Consider the following 19,263-nt stretch of genomic DNA (forward strand, 5'->3'; position numbering starts at 1 on the left):
GTCACTGTCGCGCAAAGTCACGTGCCTGCACCCGGTGAGCCACCTGAGGGCGCAGGGAGAGGGCAGGGAGGGAAGCTTTGCTGGCCCTACCCTTCTTCCTGCGGGTCCCACAACGCAGCACCTGGTAGGCTGCACGCAGTCCCAGAGTTCAAGGTGGATGTCTTTGCCGTGTGAATCCCTATCAGTCACCAGCAGCTTTGTCTGGGGCTCGGGATTGGTCTCCTGCACTATGGGGGGGGGGGGCTGGAGTGGGGGAGAGCGGCTGCTTTGCAGAGGTCCCCCAAGGGAACCTTGTGGAGGGACCTTTAAGGGTAACTAGAGAATTTGCCCGGTGGCCTGGAGCCGGGGAAGGAGTTTCCTTTTTCCCCAAACCGCAGGGAGTGGGGTGGGCAGGTGGTGCCCTAAATGAAAAGGAGGCTGGGTAGGCAGTAGGGGGCATGGAAGATGGGGACGCGCTAGCAGAAGGAGGAAGAGGAGACAGGCAGCAAGAAATGGCTGAAGGGCCCTTTGCCCCAGAATAGCCCCCCCTGCCCCCGCTTCATCTCGTTGCCTCAGTGACATTGGCCGTTACAGTGTTAGAGATTATTTTGTTTGGCTCCACCTAAGACCTCTTGAGGAGGCGGTAGCTTATCAGCTAATTGTTTGTATCGGGGAAGGTTTCATAATCTCCCGGATCGTTAGATCTGGAACTTGGGTTTTACTCAATTGCACTTTTTTTTATTTCTCCTTCGGGGAAAAGCAAATCCAGAGGGAGCACGGATTTACGTAAAGCCACGGAGCAAAGTGGCAGTGAGGGCTGCCGGCGGGGCCGATGGCCCCCGGTGAGCAGAGGAGGGGGATGCTGGGTGGAGGCCAGCTGGGCCGGGGGAGGCCGGACGGTTGCAGGAGCAAGGCCTTATAAACTGGGAGAGACGTCAGAGCTGGAATGTGCCGAAGTTCAGACGGCCTGCCCCACGGGTGGGCGACTCCCCGGGCGTGCGGCAGATGGAGCGTGGCGAGCGAGGGATGAGCCCGGGACCCTGTGGCCTGTATCACCGTCTGCCCGCGTCCGTCAGAGGGGTGGTTGGGGTGAAAGCCGTGTAGCCGGCAGGTACATTCCGCAGTGTGGCCGAGCACATCTGTCAGCAGCAGCATCCAGGGGCACAGCCTTCTTGAGCCAGGACAGTGTGGGGGTGTGCGTGGGAGGGGCCTGCCTGGGCGGCCAGGCCCGGGGGGGGCCCCCGGGAGCATCTCTGACGGAGTGCCCTGCGTGCCCACACGGTCACCTTCCATCTGGGTGAGAGGCCGAGTGCGGTGTGGGAGCTGGGAGGTGGTACCCGGGCCGCCAAGGTCAGTCAAGGTCAGTTCTCAAATGCCCAGCCCTTGGCCAGGGTTTTGGCGTCCAGGAGCTTAGGTGGACCCAAGAGCGTGGAGTCTGGAGCCAGACGGTCCGGGTTCAGATCCTGCCTTTCCCCCAGCTGTGTGCCTTTGGGCAAGCGACTCGACCGCTCTGTGCCCTACTTCCTCCTCTGTGAAGCGGAGGCTAAAGTATCTTGTCTCTGGGGCTCTTCAACACTGGAGGAGCACTTAGGATAACAGCTTAGCAAGTGTTACATAAGTGTTTGCTCTTGCCTCCCTCTAAACCTCATAGACACGTGCCTAGAGGATCAGGCTGCCTTCATTTCCCCTGAGTGGGGCCGTGCCGTTTTCCTGCGTCTTGCTGTTCTCACCCCGTCGTCGCTCTCTTTTCCAAACCTCCCCGGCTCACCTGGGTCGCTCTCGCCGGTCTGTCTGGCGGACTGGGAAGGTTCCGGAGCGTGGACGTCCCAGCGGGCCCCACAAAGGGGCCGTTCGGCCTCGTGAAACAACCACACCGCGGTCCGTGCGCCCTGTTCCCGACCGAGGTCTTGCTTGGAGAAACTGCCAGGACCGTGCGGGGGACGGGCCTGAGCCCTGTCCCCAGCTCCCCTGGAGGCTTACAGTTTGTCCGCGAGGGGACCAGGCCAGCATTTTTGACAGCTTGCCCCTCGGTTTGGATTTGTCTGATCGTTTCCTCATGAGCGCGCATTCTCTTCCGACAGATTTTGTCGTGTAGCAACACAAAAGCGGCCTTGTGTGAATCAGATGGGAGTAGGGTGTCTCGACCCCCCGCCTCCCCTCCCCGCCTCCGGATTAACCCCAGTACTGCGGACAGGTGACTGCCTGCGGGACGGCCGGATGGTCGCCTCCTCCTGTTCTGGGCTGGAGAGCTGGACGCTGGGGTGGCGGATGGGGGCTCCCCTCTGTTCTGGAGCCCCCCCTCCCCCAGCCCTCTGAGTCCTGCAGGAATCTCGTGCCCCGTCAGCCCGGCCCCATCTGGCCTGTTGGCCGGCGGTGGAGGTCATGGGCGTTACTCGGCAGAGAGCCGACTGCAGCCGGAATCCCTTGGCAGCTTCGAGAGCCTCTCCGGTCCCCGGGACTTCCTTCGACTGCGCGTTCCCAGCCTTCGTGGATTCCACCCATCAGAGCCTCCTGCTTCCTCGTGTCAGCCCCGGAGACTTTGATTTCTTTCTGCTGTGAAATATCGTGCACTTCAAGGAAACTGCCGGAGACACACGCGGTTAAGTAGACACCGAAGACGAACACCTGTGTGATCACCCCCAGACGGAGAAGCGGGACCTCGGACGCCTTCCAGAAGCCCCCGGCGGACGAAACTGGGCTCGTTCCCGGCCTGCCGTGCTTTTTATTCTGCTCCCCTGAGCACGACGCTCGGTTTCCTCTGATTCCGAACTCTACTTGAAATCAGTCATACTGCCGAGGTCTGAATGTCTGTTTTCCCCAAACTCCTGGGTCGCAAACCCCGCGCCCAGAATGCTGGTGGGAGCGGGGGCCTCTGGGAGGTGACCGGAGGTGAGGGTGGGGCCCTTAGGAAAGTGTTAGTGCCCTTGTCAAAGAGTCCCCAGAGAGCTCACTCGCCACTTCGGCCACGCGAGGACACAGCAGAAAGCCCACGACCCAGGGGAGGGCTCTCGCCTGCCCACGCCGGCACCCGGATCTCAGACTTGCAGCCTCCAGACGGTGAGAGACGCGTGTCCGTCGTTCGTCGGCTGGGGCGTTGAGTCCTCGCAGCCCGGATGGACTAAGGCAGAAACGGTACCCGGAGTGGGTTGCTGCTGTATAAACACGCCTACGACCGGGGAAGCGGCTTTGGAACTGGGTGGCGAGCAGAGTCCGGGAGAGTTTGGGGTGCACGCCGGAGGGAGCCCCCACTGCCACGAACGGACGGTTGCGGTCGGTGCTGGTGAGGGCTCAGAAGGAGAAGAGGGGAGGGAGCCCCCATCTTTTTGCCCAGCTCCCCCCCCCCCATGGTCGCCAGCGGAGTGTGGTTGCGGGCCGAAACGGGGACCTGGTTCGAAGCTGGAGGAAGGGCGATCCTTGGTCTAAAGCAGCTGCGTTGTGTTTGCGTCCTCGTGTCGTGTGGAAGGTGGAGCTGGCGGGCGAGGAAACCGGGTACCTGGGGGGGCCGGGGCGGGGGGGGGGCTCTGTAAGCGCAGCGTGCAAGGCGTGGCTTGTGTGAGCCCTTGCAGGGGAGCGAGCGCAGAGAAATGACACAGGGACCGTTCCTCAAAGGGAAGTAGAAGGTAAACATTTGGAAACATCTCAGCCTCCCCGTACTGGAAACGAGAGAGCCGAGGAGGAGAAGGCCACGGGTGTGGCCAGTGACCGTTTGATAAGGAGATACGTGTGGGTGTGAACCCCAGTTTGTTCGCCCCGTGGGAAGGCAGCCAGCCCGACCCGAAAGGGAAGGACGGGGCAGTGGGGGAAGGCGGCCGGCACCCTTAGGTTTTAGGGCCCTGCGGGGGCACGCGTGTCGATCCTTCGGACAAGGGAAGGACCCCAGGGAGGACCGGAGGTCCTCGGGGCTCCCTCCTCGGGGCGGGGCGCCACCTGGGTTTCAGCAGGCCCGGCTGGCTTCTGCCCCAGGAGCTGTGGGCGCGCACCTTGGGCAGAGGGCGGCCGCCAGGCGAGGCGGCCGCCCACGCCCTGTTGGGGTGACGCCCGGCAGAGCCGTGGGGACGGGGCAGCCCCGGACCCCAGGCGGGTGGAGCCAGGGGCGTGCGTCCCGACCCGGGAGAACCGCCGAGTGGGCCGTGCCCGGCGAGCGTGGGGGGACCCCGACCCCAGCCACGGTGGGTCGGGGAGGCAGGACGGCGGCCGAGGGGGCCTCTTCTTGAGGCTCGGGGCTCAGGGTTCTTTGCCGCGTTGGGTTTTGGGTTCCCCTTCGACCTGTTCCCCCTTTTCCCCCTTTCGGAACGGGAGTGTCACATGGGATGTCACAAGCCCTAGACGGTTGTGATTTCACAGGCGCACAGCTGGAGTCTCACTCATGCCTGATTTCGATACGTAATAGTTTTTAAATTTTTAATTATTTTTTTGAGAGAGAGAGAGAGAGAGAGCAGGGGAAGGAGAGAGAGAGAGAGAGAGAGAGAGAGAGGAAGAGGGAGAACCCCAAGCAGGCTCCACACCCAGCAAGCACAGAGCCGGACGTGGGGCTCGATCCCACAACCGTGAGATCGTGACCTGGGTCGAAATCAAGAGTCGGACGCTCAACCGACTGAACCACCCAGGCGCCCCCCTGATTCAGATACTTAGATGGGGCTTTGGGCTCAGACTGGTGGGCGGATGCCACGTGAGAAGGGCGTAGAAGGGGGGGGCCAGGGTGGCAATGCTGTGGTCGGCATGTTTGTGGCCCCCCTCCCCCCGCCCCCCTCCCCTGCCAAATTCCTGCATTGAAAACCTGATGCCCAGGGTGACGGTGCTGGAGGTGATTTGATCACGAGGGCAGAGCCATGAGGCGCCACGGATGGGAGACCCCAGGGAGTTCCCTGCCGCTTCAGAGGGGGGCTCTTCCCCGACCACAGTGACGCCCTCAGACTTCCAGGCTCCCAGCTCTGAGAAGCGAGTGTCTGTTGTTCATAAGCCACCCTGGCTGTGGCGTTTTGTGACAGCAGCCTCGCCCAGGCGGACTGAGACACACATAGGTATTTTTTTTTTTTTTTTTTTGGTTTGTTTTTCTTCTCATTATGTTTGTGAGATCTGGCCTTTTTTTTTTTTTTTCTTTTTTTAAAAAATTTTTTATTTATTCTCGAGACAGAGAGACAGAGCATGAGTGGGGGAGGAGCAGTGAGAGAGAGGGAGACACAGACTCCGAAGCAGGCTCCAGGCTCCGAGCCGTCAGCGCAGAGCCCGACGCGGGGCTCGAACTCACGAGCCGTGAGAGCGTGACCTGGGCCGAAGTCGGACGCTCAACGGGCTGAGCCCCCCGGGCGCCCCGGGATATGCCCTTGTGGTTGCAAGAAGCCACACCTCCTTTTTCGCGGCCGTGTAATATTCCACGGGGCCATCCCGGGGTGTCGGTCTACTCATGACGGCCGTGAGTCCCTGCGGTGCTGGGTCGTGCACGCTCGCGGCCCCCGCCCCCAGGCTGTACACACCGAGGTCGCTGAGGGTCCAGGTGCGTGCAGCCTCAGTTTTGCCCGGACGTGCCGCGCTCGTTTCCGGAGCGATTGCACCAGCTCTCGCCCCCTCGTTAATTTTTTACTTAATAATTTATGGAGGCGAAATTCACATAACATATAATTAGTCACTTCATTTATTAAAAACTTTTTTTTTAATTTGAGAGACAGAGAGAGGGAGAGAGCGAGCATGTGCACAGGAAGAGAGGTGCAGAGGGAGAGAGAGAGCATTCCAAGCAGGCTACGTGCTTAGTGCAGGGCCGGACCCGGGGCTGAATCCCACGACCCTGGGATCATGACCCTGGGATCCCATGACCCTGGGATCGTGAGCAGCAATCAAGAGTCAGACGTTCAAGCGACTGAGCCACCCAGACGCCCCTGATTAGTCGCTTTAAAGTGATCCATTCGGTGGCATTTAGTACCTTCACGGAGTTGTGCGGCCGTGACCTCTGTCGGCTTCTAGAACATTTCCGTCCCTCCAAAGTGAAGCCTGCTCCCCCTGGGCCGTCACTCCCCATTCTCTCCCCCCAGCCCCTACACAGTCACGCGTCGCGCTGGGCGTCCGCACGCACGGCAGGGGTCAGGAGCACGCTTCTGGAGCCAGGCAGGAGGTGTGGGTTCAAATCCTGGCTCTGCCTCCGGTTCTCGGGGCCTCTGCCGGGACGTGCGGGGTCGTGGGGCGACGGGAGCCAGCTTCCTTAGCTGTGCCTCGCGGTCCCTCCCGCGGCCACGCCAGCGCCCCATCCCTTCAGGCCTTCCCCGGTGGCTGTGGTTGCAATGGCTGCTGCTTTGATTCGCATCTGTGACTTGTAAGGTTGACTTGCCTTGCTTTTGTGCGTCAGTGGGCGTGCAGAGTCCGAGGCTCAGAGTTTGAGGGGCCTGTTGGGGAGGGGGGTCACGCAGCAAACTGGGGCTCGGGCTCGGTTTAATCACAAGTCTGGGGCTCCTGGGGGCGCCCGGGTGGCTCGCTGGGTTAAGCGCCTGACTCTGGGTTTCGGCTCGGGTCGTGACCTCGCGTTTTCGTGAGTTCGAGCCCCGCGTCGGGCTCTGCGCTGACAGCAAGGAGCCTGCTGGTGATTCTCCCTCTCTCTCTGCCCCTCCCCTGCTTGCGCGCTCTCTGTCCCTGTCAAAATAAATCAACAACAACAACAAAAGAGTCTCGGGCCCCTGATGAGTAAGGGCAGCTAACCCTGGAGTGGCAGAGAACGTGAGGTTCTTCTCCGGTGGGAGCCCTGAGTGCGAGGTGGGCGTGTATCCAGGACGGGGAGAGAATGTGGGTGACCCCCCCTTACCCCCCCATCCCCCCCCCCGCCGCCTCCCCAAACCAGCTTGGGCGTTCCTTGCCTGCTGACAATGCTGTGCACCTGTGTATGGGTGTATTTATTTTCTAGCGCCTTTGTTCCTACACGGCCATACCCTCCGTGTGTCTGTGTCCTTTCCTCTTCTTTCAAGGGCACCTGTCATTGGATTTAGGGCCCCCCCCCCAATCCAGGACGACCTCATCTCCAGACCCTCAACCTGATTCCACCTGCAAAGACGCTGTTTCCAAAGAAGGTCACGTTCTGGGGTTCCGGACGGACGTGAATGCGGGGGGCGGGGGGAACACTATTTACCCCACCGCAGTGTGTGTGTGCCCGATGCCCCAGACCTGCAGATGCCCAGTTCACAGCCAGCCCCTGGGTCTCGGGTTCTCTGGGAACTCGATTTTCCCCTGAAAGCCACTTTCCACCCGTGCGGTGGGGGTGATTTTGTCAGCTCGCGTGGCCCCCGACGGTCATGTTCCTCGCGACAGCTGGACTGGCCGTGCCCTGCAGGGCCCACGCTTGCCCAGAAAGGCCCTCCTGGCATCGGAAAGAAGATAGAGAAAGAAGCGAATTTAAAAACAAGGGGACGATTAAAAACGAAGCGAAAGCGTACAAAACACCGGCACAACCTCAAAACGAAGGCACAACGTGCAAGCCGCCGCTCCCAGGGCCGACGGTGGGTCCTCGCTGCCGCGGGTCCTTGCTGACTCGGGCCAGTAGTTGCTTCCTGAAAAACAATGTTTGTGTCCCCAGGGACCGGTACATCCTCCCTCCTCTCTCTCTGCCCCTCCCCTGCTCGTGCTCTGTCTCTGTCTCTCTCTCAAAAGTAAATAAACATTAAAAAAAATAAAGCAACAGAAATACATTCTCTCACAGCTCTGGAGGCCGGAAGCCTGAAACCAACGTGTTGGCTGGACTGCCTTCCATCCCGAGGCTCTCGGGGAGGAGCCTGCCTCTTTCTTCTGGTGGCTCTGGGTGGCCCTTGGCTGGTGGCCATATCACTCCACTCTTTGGCTACCTTTCCACACGGCCCTTTTTTGTAACTTCTCTTCTGTGACAAGGACGCTCGCCATTGGATTTAGGACCCACCCGCGTGACCCAGGGTAATCTCATTTTAAGATCCGTGATTGCCTCTGCAAAGACCTTTTCTTCCAAATAGGGTCACGTTAAGGTTCCAGGTGGACAGGTCTTCGGAGGGGCCCCCGTTCAAGTGGCTGCAGGGAGCCCGACGTTAACGGCAGCGGCGTCGATGGGGTGTCCCCTGTGAGCCTGGCTCCAAAGCCGCACAACAGCTTGTCACATCCTCACGACCCCTCAGGGGTGCGGTGATGCGTGTTTTCCAGGTGGAGGCACAGGGGCTCAGAGAGGTTGCCGGACCTGCCTGAGGTCACACAGCTGGTGGTGGGAATGGGCCGTCTACTTTTGTCCCAGGTCGTAGCCCAGCCGCTCACGGACCCGGACCCGGCTGGAGAGGTGTTTTATGGGGCCCACACGGCAGTTAAAAAACAATTATTTAAATAAATTGGTCGTCAGCATTTAAAGACGGGCAGGTTTATACGGAAATCTAGGTTTCTGGACACTCGTGGTAGTTAGTTGACGTCTGTTCTAGAAGCAGCCTCACCTCGCCAGGACGATGCTTTCCGGCCGTGTGGCCGTGGGCGAGTGACTTGGCTTCTCTGGGCCTCGGTTTCCTCATCCGTAAAATGGGGCTAGCAGTAGGCCTGGCCACGCAGGTGTTGCTTCGAGGGATAAACAGGTTGGTAAATAGGGCGCGGGTTTGCCCTGCCCCGTGCGTGTGCACCTGAGCAGTGGCTGCATCAGGCTGGCATCGTTGTGATCAATTCCCAGGCTCTTTCTGGAATAAATTCAGAGGCCACCGGGGTCCCGGGTGATGCAAGGGTGCCCAGAGGACATCCGGGCCATCGGCAGCCGCTGGGGGTTCTGATGCCGCCTGAGGTCTTAGGCGTGAGCCCCCTGCCTCAGTTGCCTCATCTGGGACAGCACCTTTCTGTCTCCCTGGGCAAGTATGGGGGGATTCAGAAGGTGGCCCCGATTCCTGGCCGTATGTGGGCAGTGACCTCAGATCCTCCTCGAGCCTCAGTTTCCCCAGCTGTGAGGTGGGATGGGGATGTGCGCTGTCGTGAGGTCGGAGAGGCAGGGAGCAAAGTGCCCCTGGCGGGAGCCCGGGGATGGTGATGGGAGAGGCGGGCGATGCAGGGCGTGTCCACACGGCCCCGGGGGGTGGGAGCGGAGGGGCGGGGGCGGGGGGCCGGGAGGCTGTCCTTGGGGGGCAGCCTGGCCCTCAGCAGCCTCTCCCGCAAGACGCAAGGACTGACATTGCTGACCTCCACGCTCCCTTGTGGCCGGGGAGCGGAGATAAGTGTGGTGGGGCTGTCGGCCGTCACGGCCACTTGTGTCCCGGTCGGAAAGGAAGGAAGGCCGGGGTCTGGGACAGAGTCCAGCTGAGGCCCGAGGCGTCCTTCAACCCTGGGGGTCAGTGCCGGGAGGGGCCTCTTGAACCCTCTCGATGGTTTTGGACGTGACACCAAGCAGCTTTGCGTTTCTGCAGCATCTCTGACTTTTCGGGGAGCTCCCACACCTGTGGTCTGGTTGACCCGCCGCGGGGCAGGCTGGGAAAGTTCCGGGTGTCTCTGCCACGTGGTCAGGAGCAGCAGAGGGCCCCCTCCTCCAGCCGGGGGCGGGGGATGCTTTGCAATTCATCACCGGCTGCTTGCTTAGACACCCCGAAGGATTCGGGTGGTTGCAGTCCCCGTGGGCACGTGGGACAGGCGGGTGGAGAATCGGCTCCGGGCAGCCCGGCCCGAGGGAGCGGTACCGACGGGAGGGGGCCGGGCTCCCGGGTGGCCAGGAAGGTTGCTCGTTCCTTCAGCGTGCACCGTGTGCGGGGTGCTGTGCGGTGTGGGGGCTGCGGTTGTGGACGGAGCTGACCGGGCCCCACTCTCAACGTCTGACGTCGTGGCGGGAGGGGGGGCCCGTGAGTAAGCAAACAGAGACGCTCACGAAAGGCGTCCGAAGGGAGCAAGGTGGGGGAGTTGACGTCGGAGACTGCCCGGGTGGTCGGGCGGGCTTTTCCGAGGAGGAAGGAGTCGGGTGCTGGAGTGGCTTCCCAGGCAGAGGGCACGGCACGTGCAAAGGCCCAGAGATGGGAAGTTGCTTCCTTAGTGGTGGGACAGCAAACAGGCCAGTGGGGCTGGGGCACGGTGCGGGGAGGGGGAAGGGGGCGGTGATGAGGCAGGCTGGGGCTTTGTAGGACATGGTGAGGGGTTTAGATTTGGTTCTCAGTTCCTTGCGATGCCTTTGGAAGACAGAAACAGATTGGAGATTTCTTCTGCAGGGAGAGCCACTGGGTTGTGCCGACGGGCTGTTCTAGGCGTGTGAGGGGAGGAGTCCAGGATAGCTCTCAGACTTTTCTGTGGGAGGGACTGTGAGTGCGGGGCTGTCTTCCAAAACAGAAAGACTGGGTTGGGGGGGTCGGGGCAACCAAGACCAGATGGAGAGCGTCGGCCTTCAATCCGGCCTCAAGTTCCTGGTGGAACAAAAATCAAATAAAATGGGCCAAGGACTTAATAGAGATTTCTCCGGAAAAAGCGTACAAATGACCAAAAGCTCGGCATCACTGATCCCTAGGGGAATGCACGTCAAAACCACAGAGATCCCACCTCCCGCCCATCGGGACGTGCCACCAAAAAAGCAGAGAATAGCCAGTGATGACGAGGATGCGGGGAAATCGGAACCCTGTGCCCTGTTGGTGGGGACGTGAAATGGTGCAGCCACCGTGGAAAACGGTGCGGAGGCCCCTGAGAGAACTGAAGACGGCATTGCCCTGTGACCCAGCACCTCTGCCTGTGGGCCTATCCCCCGAGGAACTGAGAGCTGGGGCTTGGAGAGGAGAGACCCTCGCCCACCCGTGTCCACGGCATCGAGAGCCAAGGGGTGGGAACGCTCCGAGCGTCCGTCGACAGAGGAAGGACCAACGTGCAGTGGGAGATGATTCGGCCTTCAAAACAAGGGCAGCGCCGACCCCGCTACGCCCGGGACGCAACTCGAGGACGTGTGTGCTGCGTGATGAAAGGCGCCGGCCGCCCAAGGACAGATACGGGATGGTCCCACGTGTGTGAGGCGCCCGGGGGAGTCCTGTCCGCAGAGACGGCAGGGGGGGGTGGTGGGCCCCAGGGGCTGGGGGAGGGGACCGGGGGGTCAGTGTTTCAGGGCCACGGAGTCTCCGATCAGGAGGATGAGAAAGCCCTGGAGGTCGACGGTGGGCCTGGTTACGCAACGACGTGAATGTGCTTCACGTCACCGAGACTCGCACCCTTCAACGTGGCTGAAATGGTAAATTTTATGCTGTTCACGCAAAAATTCGTGGTGGGGTTTAACCCGAGGGGGAGCGGGTTTGTAGCTGTGGCCAGATCGCCCAGCCCACCGGCCGTGGTCAGATTACAACATGCTGAGCCTCTTGCAACAGCTGGAGCCTTTGAAGGAGGCAGCCCTGAGCTCCTCAAACCACTGTTACCCCATTTGATGAGGCCTTGGCAAGTCTCACCATGTGTGCTTGAATCGCGGCCAAGGCGGGCCGAAGGAAGGCTCATTTAGTAATAGTCCTTGGGACGCGTTCACACCTGGCTGCCTTCTCCAGAGCACGTCCCGGGTCACTTTATTCTCTCTGCACACTGCCAGCTCCAAGGAAGCGGGAGGAGGGATCCCTGTGGCCGGGGAGGGGGCCGGGGTGGGGAGGACGGGGCTCGGCAGGCCAAACAGGTTCTGTGTCAACCCCCGGCCTGCCACTGGGGCTCAGAAGCCGTCACCAGGGATGGCCCGCCCCTGCCTGAAGCTTTATTTGCGGGCCTGAGATGGGGATTTTATGTAAATTTCATGCGTCCTGAAACAGGGTTCTTTCTGCTTCTTTTCTTTTCTTTTCTTTCTTTCTTTTTCTTTCTTTCTTTCTTTCTTTCTTTCTTTCTTTCTTTTTCTTTTTCTTTCTTCCTTCTTTCCTTCCTTCCTTCCTTCCTTCCTTCCTTCCTTTCTTTCTTTCTTTTCTTTCTTTCTTTCCTCCTCCAAACACCCAAACATTATTAGGAAATGTAAAAGCATCGTTAGCTCCTGGGATGCGTGGAAGGAGGCATCGGGATAGATTTGACTCTTGGGCCGCAGTTTACTTGAAAACACCCTGCTTTGTTATGGGAGTGAAGTTAAGCAATGGAAGGAATGGTTGTCCTCTCCCTGACTCGGTGGAAAAGCGGGGCCCTGGGCTGGTCTGTGCCTGCCAGAAAGAGTGTGGATGGGACTGCCAGATTCCATCATGGCGGCGGAATTAGGGGGCCCGGATGAGGTCCTGGGAAGTGGGATTGGGCTCGATCTCCCCCCCCCCCCCACCCCGGGGACGGGGGTCAGGACGGTGTGTGCCTCCCAGCAGTGTCCCCACTCAGCTGTGATCCTTACTCCCCCACACCTGGAGGGGGGGAGCCTGCCCTGAGGGCAGTGGGTGTAGTGGTCAGACCACAGGCTTTCAGGCGGACTGGAGTTCAAGACCCCTTGCCGCTGCTGGGTTTGTGCCCTTGGGCAACTAAGTAGCTTAAAAAAAAAATCTTACTGTGCCCCAGTTTCCTCATTCATAAGTCAGAACATGTAATGGTATCTACCTCACAGACCAGTTGTCAGGTTTAAATGAAAGAGTGTTGATTCAGATGGGATGCCCTGGCCTGTAGCAACATCGAACCTGCTTCCGAGTGGCCGGTGTAATACAGATGTTTGTTATTGTGCTTCGTATGAGACTAGAGATGGTAGGTGTTTCTAGATGTGTTTGGCAGTTCAGTAATGTCAGGGCACTAGGTCAGTGTCTGTGTGATTTCTTAAACGTTGACCTCATGGTCTCACAATGGCTGCCACAGCACCATACATCACGCAGGTACCTACGTCACTCGGCCAGAAGGAGGGATGGGGCAGTGGCAGGGTTCTGTTCTTTTATTGGGAGTGGGATTTTTTCCCCAGAAGGCCCCCTTTCTTTCTCATTGACTAGCATAAGGTCATGGGCCCGGACCAGAGCTGGACCCACCTTCCTGAAATTCAGGGCCGTGTACCCCAAACGGGAAGCAAGTCAGAGTTCTCTTAGTTGAGGGAGGGGAGAGAGGTGGGCTTTGGGTGAGCAGTAACACGCTCTTATTTAGCACATGGCCCAGCACCCAGATCAAGCAACAGCAGCACCCAGAATCCCCCCGTGTTTCCCCTCTAGTCGCCACCCACCCCAAGCGTGACCACCACCCTGATTTCTTAGAGCGTCGATTGGTTTTGTACTTTATCAGAATGAAATCACCCAGCAGACAATCCTGCCCGCTGGCTTCTTTTCTTCCCTGTTTTTTGTTTTTTTTCATTTTAACGTTTTAATGTTTATTTTTGAGAGCGAGAGCATGAGCTGGGGCAGAGAGAGGGCGAGACACAATCGGAAGCAGGCGCCAGGCTCTGAGCTGGCAGCACGGAGCCCGACGCGTAGGGAGCGACGTTCGAGGACCCTGAGCTCCTCGGACTGACTGCCTGAGCCCTTTCTGATTGACAGACCTTCTCTCTCACTTTGTGCTCGGCTCCTGATTGATGAACGTTCCCCCCCCATAACTAAGCACCAGCTTTGAGCACGTGAGACGCTCAGACGGGGTCGGAGCGAGCGAACGAATGAATGAACGAACGAAGGCTGTTTTGTCATCCGCTGCTGCTGTGTATAGGACGGGGATTGTGGGTAGATTCAGATCCCCACGGGAGCCCTGCAGGTACCAGAGGCAGGGGTGGGGCGGGGGGGGGGGCGGGGACAGCCTGGCGTGAACTGATTTGGGAGCCGCGGGCCTGAGCGCAAACCCGTCTGAGGAGTTCCGTCCCGACGGGCCGCCGCCTCGTAGGGATACAGGCGCCGTGCTGGCCCATCTCCCAGGTTGTCAGAAGGTGCCGGAAGTCCAGAACTTACCTTGCCATTCAAAAAACACTGTTGACACATTCACACGTTTTGAAATCCCGCGTGATGATCCGAAAGGCAGCCTCTGGCCGAAGCTGGCCCGTGGGTGGACAGCTGGCTTCGGGAAGACAGCTGTGGGGCCAGGCTGTGGGGTGTTTTGGGGGTGGGGAGGGGGTGGGAGAGGGCAGTTAAGACATTTGGGGCGATTTTAACTTTTTTTTACTTATTTTATTTATTAACGAAGTTTTTTCATGTTTAGTTTTTGAGAGACGCGGAGACACAGAGTGTGAGCAAGGGAGGGGCAGAGAGAGAGAGGGAGACACAATCCGAAGCGGGTTCCGGGTTCTCCGCTCTCAGCACAGAGCCCGACGCGGGGCTCGAACCCACGGACCGTGAGATCGTGACCTGAGCAGAAATCAAGAGTCGCACGCTCCACCGACGGAGCCGCTGTGGGTGAATTTTTACTCGGTCTGCACACTTGCCGAGCTCGCCCAGCACCGCGGGAGGTTCTCCTGCACCCTCTGTGTCCGCACCCCCCTCCCCGCGGTGCCCCCGCCTCTGTCACCGGAGCTCAGCGTTGCACGTCCGCCAGAACGTCGCCGACGCGGGCTCCCAGGGCACTCCTCCTGCGTGTTGAGCTTCTGCCGGTCGGCGCTGTGTTTGTGGTTCATCTGTGTCGTCGCGGGCACCCAGCGTCCGCTCCTTTTCCCCGGCGGGTGGCATCCCACTGTGTGAACCTGCCCCCTCTTGTCATCCTTTGCCTCGTTTGCGGACGTCTGTGTTTCCAGTTTGGGGCTTTTCTGAGAGACGCTGCTGTGAGCGCTTGCCGATGCTCATTCGTGTGCGGACGGACGTAGGTTTTCGTTTCTCTGGGGGAAAGCTCTAGAGTGGGTCGCTGTATCGGGGGGTACGGGTCTGTTCCGCGTTAGCAGATGATGCCACCCGTGTCCCAGCGACGGCCGGCCGTGCCTGTTAGACTTCCCCCAGCGGGGTGTGAGCGTTCTGGTGCTCCGGTCCTCATCAGCGTTGTTATCGCCGTCTTTTTTGTGTTAGCCGTTCTGGGGGAGGCTGTCGGACCTCACCGTGAGACTAATGGATACCTTCTCTGATGACCAGGCTGCCCGGGACTGGTGGGGTGCCTCCATGAAGTCGTGGGGATCTAGTCTCCCATCTTTCCGCCCCGCCGTCCTTTGTTTGCGGCTTCCATCCTCAGGGCAGCCTCACGATCCAAGGTGGCTGCTCTGGCTCCATCCCTCACGACTGCAGTCCAGGCAGCAGGGGGACTTGTCACCAAATACAGGGGAACTTCTGACGTCGATAACGCCAGGAAGGCAAAACGGGGTGATGGATAGAATGTGACTATGTTAGAAAGGATGGCCTTCTTCTCCTTTTCATTCACTGCTATATAGTCCCCAGACTTAGAACAGAACCTGACATGTGGTGGGGGAGCTCAGTAAATATTGTTGAGGGGATGTAGAGCCCTCAGGGAAGGTTGCACGGAGAGCGTGAGTTTAGACCTAAGAAGCGAGGGGGTCACCAGGGAAGCCGTGGAAGGGAAGGAGCAAGCAGTCTGTGCAAAGGCCCTGTGGCAGAAGCTTGCCCGGTCGGCCGAGGAGCAGCGAGGCCAGTGTGGCTGGAGGGAGTTGATAAAGGGATAGCTGCGGGGAGCCCGGTTGCTCGAGATCTCGTAGGTTAGGGTCAGGGTTCTTGTTCCGGGGTAAACCGGGAGCCACTTGGAGGCGTTTGAGCAGGGGAGTGCCGCAGCCGACCTGTCTTTTAGGAGCCGAACTCTGAGCCCGTGGGGAGAGCCGAGCAGCGGCAAGAGCTGAGGCAGGAGAGCCGCTGACCAAGTGAGTGCGGCCGTCCCGACGGTCCGTGCCGGGCGCGGGGTGGTGTTGGGGAGAAGCGGAGGGTCTCCGGGGGGGCGCGCGTCGCGGGGCGAGCGCGGCCGAGATACGCTGGCGCCGGGGCGTTGGGTGGGAGGGAAGCGGAGGCGTCGGCCAGAGATGGCTCGACTTCCCGGCCGAAGAAACCCGTCCGCGGTCTTAGCAAACCGCCCGGCTTTACTACGAAAAGCACCTTGAGAAGCAACGGAGGTCGGAACCCGAGCCAAGGGCGCGGCGTTCCCAGGTTCCGCGCTGACTCAGCCTGCGCCGGGGTCCTCCCCGAGCCCCCGGGCCGCCTGGGGCAGGGCGCGCCTGCGAGCCCGGGGTGCAGAAGGTGGCAAGAGGCCCGCCGGCCGATCCGGGGCGTGCAGGGGCCGGTCTGTTTCCTCCTCTCTTCTCGCCGGGGGAGGGATTCGGTTTTGCAACTCGGGGGCCAGGTCAGGTTAATGGTTATTCTGCAGGGCTGCCCGGAGCCCAGTGGGTGAGAAGGTGTAAGGGTGCCGCGGGGATGTGATTAAGGGCCCCGCGGCCGATGGGTCTCCCCCGCTCCCTGGGACTTCGGGGACGCGCTCGGCCTCCCCGCCTCGGTGTCTGTGTGTGTTAAGTGAGCCTTCGAGAACGTAACGAGGTGAAGCAGGCAGAAGGCCGTTGTTACCCGGATGGGGCCGTACGGGGAGGGTCGATACGATTCGCCTGCTCTCCGCTTGTCCCCCGCCTCCTCGGGGGCAGCGCGGGGTGGGCGGTTGTGCACAGGTGGCACCTAGGGAGCGGGGTTTTGGACTTGGGTGGCAAGGGCATCCTGGGCACCGGGGCAAGGGCCGTGGGAGGCGGTGAGCTGATCTGCCTTCCCGGAGTGCACTCGTGTGTGGGAGAACACGGCGAGGCCTCGAGTGCCAAGGGCAGGAATTCGTATCTGAAGGTGGTCGGGAACCCAGCGACGGTCACGGTCACGCTGAGCGCCTCCTGTATGCGCTTGCCGTGTCTAAATCTCATCCGCGGCTCTGCCCAGGAGGGGCTGTTAACTGTTCCCATTGGACAGCTGAGCGAGCCGAGGCACCGAGATGTCGCTGGAGGCCGCACGGCTAGGAAGCGACGGACGTGGGGTCCAGCGAGGTCCGTCCACACCAGCGCTGCCTGTAAAAAGCGCAAATCATGAATGTGAACGCCCTGTGTGATTTGAAATTTTCTAGGAGCCACGTTAAAAAAGAGCCACCTGGGGCGCCTGGGTGGCTCAGTCGGTGAAGTGTCCGACTTCGGCCCAGGTCATGATCTCACGGTCGGTGGGTTCGAGCCCCGCGTCGGGCTCGGTGCTGACAGTTTAGAACCTGGGGCCTGCTTCTGATTCTGTGTCTCCCTCTCTCTCTGCCCCTCCCCTGCTCGTGCTCGATCTCTCTCTCTCTTTCAAAGATAAATAAACATTAAAAAAAATTTTTTTTTCTTAACACATCAGGTGCTTCTGGAGACTGTAATTTCTCCTTCAGAGGAAGGAGAATATGGCCTCCTCCGAGAGGCCTTCCTGGACTGCCCTGTTTGACGTGACGGCCCTGTCACTCTCCACCTGGCTTTATTTTTCCCCAGTAAGCGTCAGGGCCTGAAGCATTTCCTGCAAGGATTTGTTTATCTGGTGCTCACCAGTGGCCTCTGCCCCGGGGCCATCACCTCCGCCAGTGCGGGGACCTTGCTGGCTTATTCTCTGCGCTCAGGATGCCGAGGGGCCCCCGCAGGTGCCCCGGGAGTTTTGGGGGGTGCTGGTGAATGGTTGGGGCGCGTGGTGCATCTTTCCACGATCGTCCGGGAGTCCCGACGTCGAGCCTGAGGAGCGCCGTGGGGTCCGGTGGGTGTGCCGAGGGGCGCGGAGGTGGGCCCACAGCCTCCCTGCCGGATGCTGTCCCAGTTCTCCCTGGTGCCAGGGGAGCGAGGACGTGAGCTTTGGGCCAGGATGCCATCCTGGCTGGGTGTGGGTTCCGGTGACACTCTGGTCACTTAGCTTGGCCTTGGCCCCTGTATTGGGCTCCGTAAGTGTCCACCACCCCCGCCCCCCCACCAAAGACGTGTGAGTTCTAACCCCAGTTACCTGTGAATGTGACCTTATTTGAAAATAGGATTTTTGCCGATGAAATTAAGGTAAGGACCAGATGGGCCCTAAATCCAACGCGAGCTTTTTTTTTTTAAGAGGAGAGGGCACACAGGAAAGCGAGGCGACAACGGAGGCAGAGTTTGGAGGATCGTGGCCGCCGGCGGCCGGGGAGCAAGTCGGGACCCCCCTTCCAGATTCCAGAGCGATCAGGGGCAGCATGGCCCTGCCCCCACCTTGGGGTCAGACTTTGGCCACCCCCCTCCACCTGTGAGAGAACAAATGTGTGTTGCTTCAAGTCCCCCTCCCGCCCCAGGAGTGACTTCGTCCGAGCAGCCGGGTCGGGGGGGGGAGAGGGGCCAGCTGAGGCTTCCGGAGTGTGGTTTCGCCTGGGGTCTTGGATTCCCTGGCTCTTGGGATCTGGCGAGCGATGCTTTTCCGGCCCCTGGACTGAGGTCCCGAGCTTTCGCCACCGCCGGCCAAGGGTGACGGTGAAGTCCCCGGGAGCCGTGGGGCCCTCTAGGCCTCTGCCCACTCCTCAGCTCAGAGCTCATCCCGGCCGCGCGCTTGGGGCCAGGCTGGAGGTCTGAGGCCCTGGAACAACAGCCATGCGGCCCCTGGCCTCTTCCTGCCTTCCTTGGGCCTCCGGTGAAGCGCGGGGCTGGCCCAGGGCCCCCCACCTCCCAGGCCCCTCTGGTGATGCCCGGGGCTGGCCCAGGGCCCCCCACCTCCCAGGCCTCTCTGGTGATGCCCAGGGCTGGCCCAGGACCCCCCACCTCCCAGGCCCCTCTGGTGATGCCCGGGGCTGGCCCAGGACCCCCCACCTCCCAGGCCCCTCTGGTGATGCCCGGGGCTGGCCCAGGGCCCCCCACCTCCCAGGCCTCTCTGGTGATGCCCAGGGCTGGCCCAGGACCCCCCACCTCCCAGGCCCCTCTGGTGATGCCCGGGGCTGGCCCAGGACCCCCCCACCTCCCAGGCCCCTCTGGTGAAGCGCGGGGCTGGCCCAGGGCCCCCCACCTCCCAGGCCCCTCTGGTGATGCCCGGGGCTGGCCCAGGGCCCCCCACCTCCCAGGCCTCTCTGGTGATGCCCAGGGCTGGCCCAGGACCCCCCACCTCCCAGGCCCCTCTGGTGATGCCCGGGGCTGGCCCAGGACCCCCCACCTCCCAGGCCCCTCTGGTGAAGCGCGGGGCTGGCCCAGGACCCCCCACCTCCCAGGCCCCTCTGGTGATGCCCGGGGCTGGCCCAGGACCCCCCCACCTCCCAGGCCTCTCTGTGAAACGCGGGGCTGGCCCAGGACCCCCCAGCCCATCCCCCGCCCGACTGTCCCTCCCTGGGCAGCGTCTGAAGCACCTCCCCTCCTGGCCTGGGGAGGCGATGGGGGCCAATGGAGGAGCCCGTGGAGACCACCCTCGCGGTCTGTGACATCCATGTGTGACCTCCATCGGCCTCGGTCCCGGCGCTGCGGCCTGGCCCGTGAGGTGGCGGCTGGCTAAGCCTCAGAATGCGATCACGACTCTGATTTTACAGATTGACTTCACCGAAACAGAGACCGATAGCCGAAAGTTA

At 60.9% G+C, this 19,263-nt stretch overlaps 1 protein-coding gene across 5 annotated transcripts in view; it reads left to right on the forward strand.

Annotated features, from left to right (window-relative positions):
- SCARB1 (scavenger receptor class B member 1) overlaps positions 1 to 19,263 on the forward strand; it is a 69,134-nt gene that overhangs the window by 15,262 nt on the left and 34,609 nt on the right. The window contains exon 1 of one of the 5 annotated variants that reach the window (XM_042911421.1): positions 11,069 to 11,131. The exons of the other annotated variants lie outside the window; for them this stretch is intronic. Coding sequence (XP_042767355.1) covers positions 11,084 to 11,131 — 48 coding nt within the window. The 5' untranslated portion in view covers positions 11,069 to 11,083. Of the gene's footprint in view, positions 1 to 11,068; positions 11,132 to 19,263 lie in introns of those variants that run through there. 5 annotated transcript variants of the gene reach the window in all.

This window comes from Panthera leo, chromosome D3 (assembly GCF_018350215.1).
Source record: "Panthera leo isolate Ple1 chromosome D3, P.leo_Ple1_pat1.1, whole genome shotgun sequence".
Lineage (NCBI taxonomy): Eukaryota > Metazoa > Chordata > Mammalia > Carnivora > Felidae > Panthera > Panthera leo.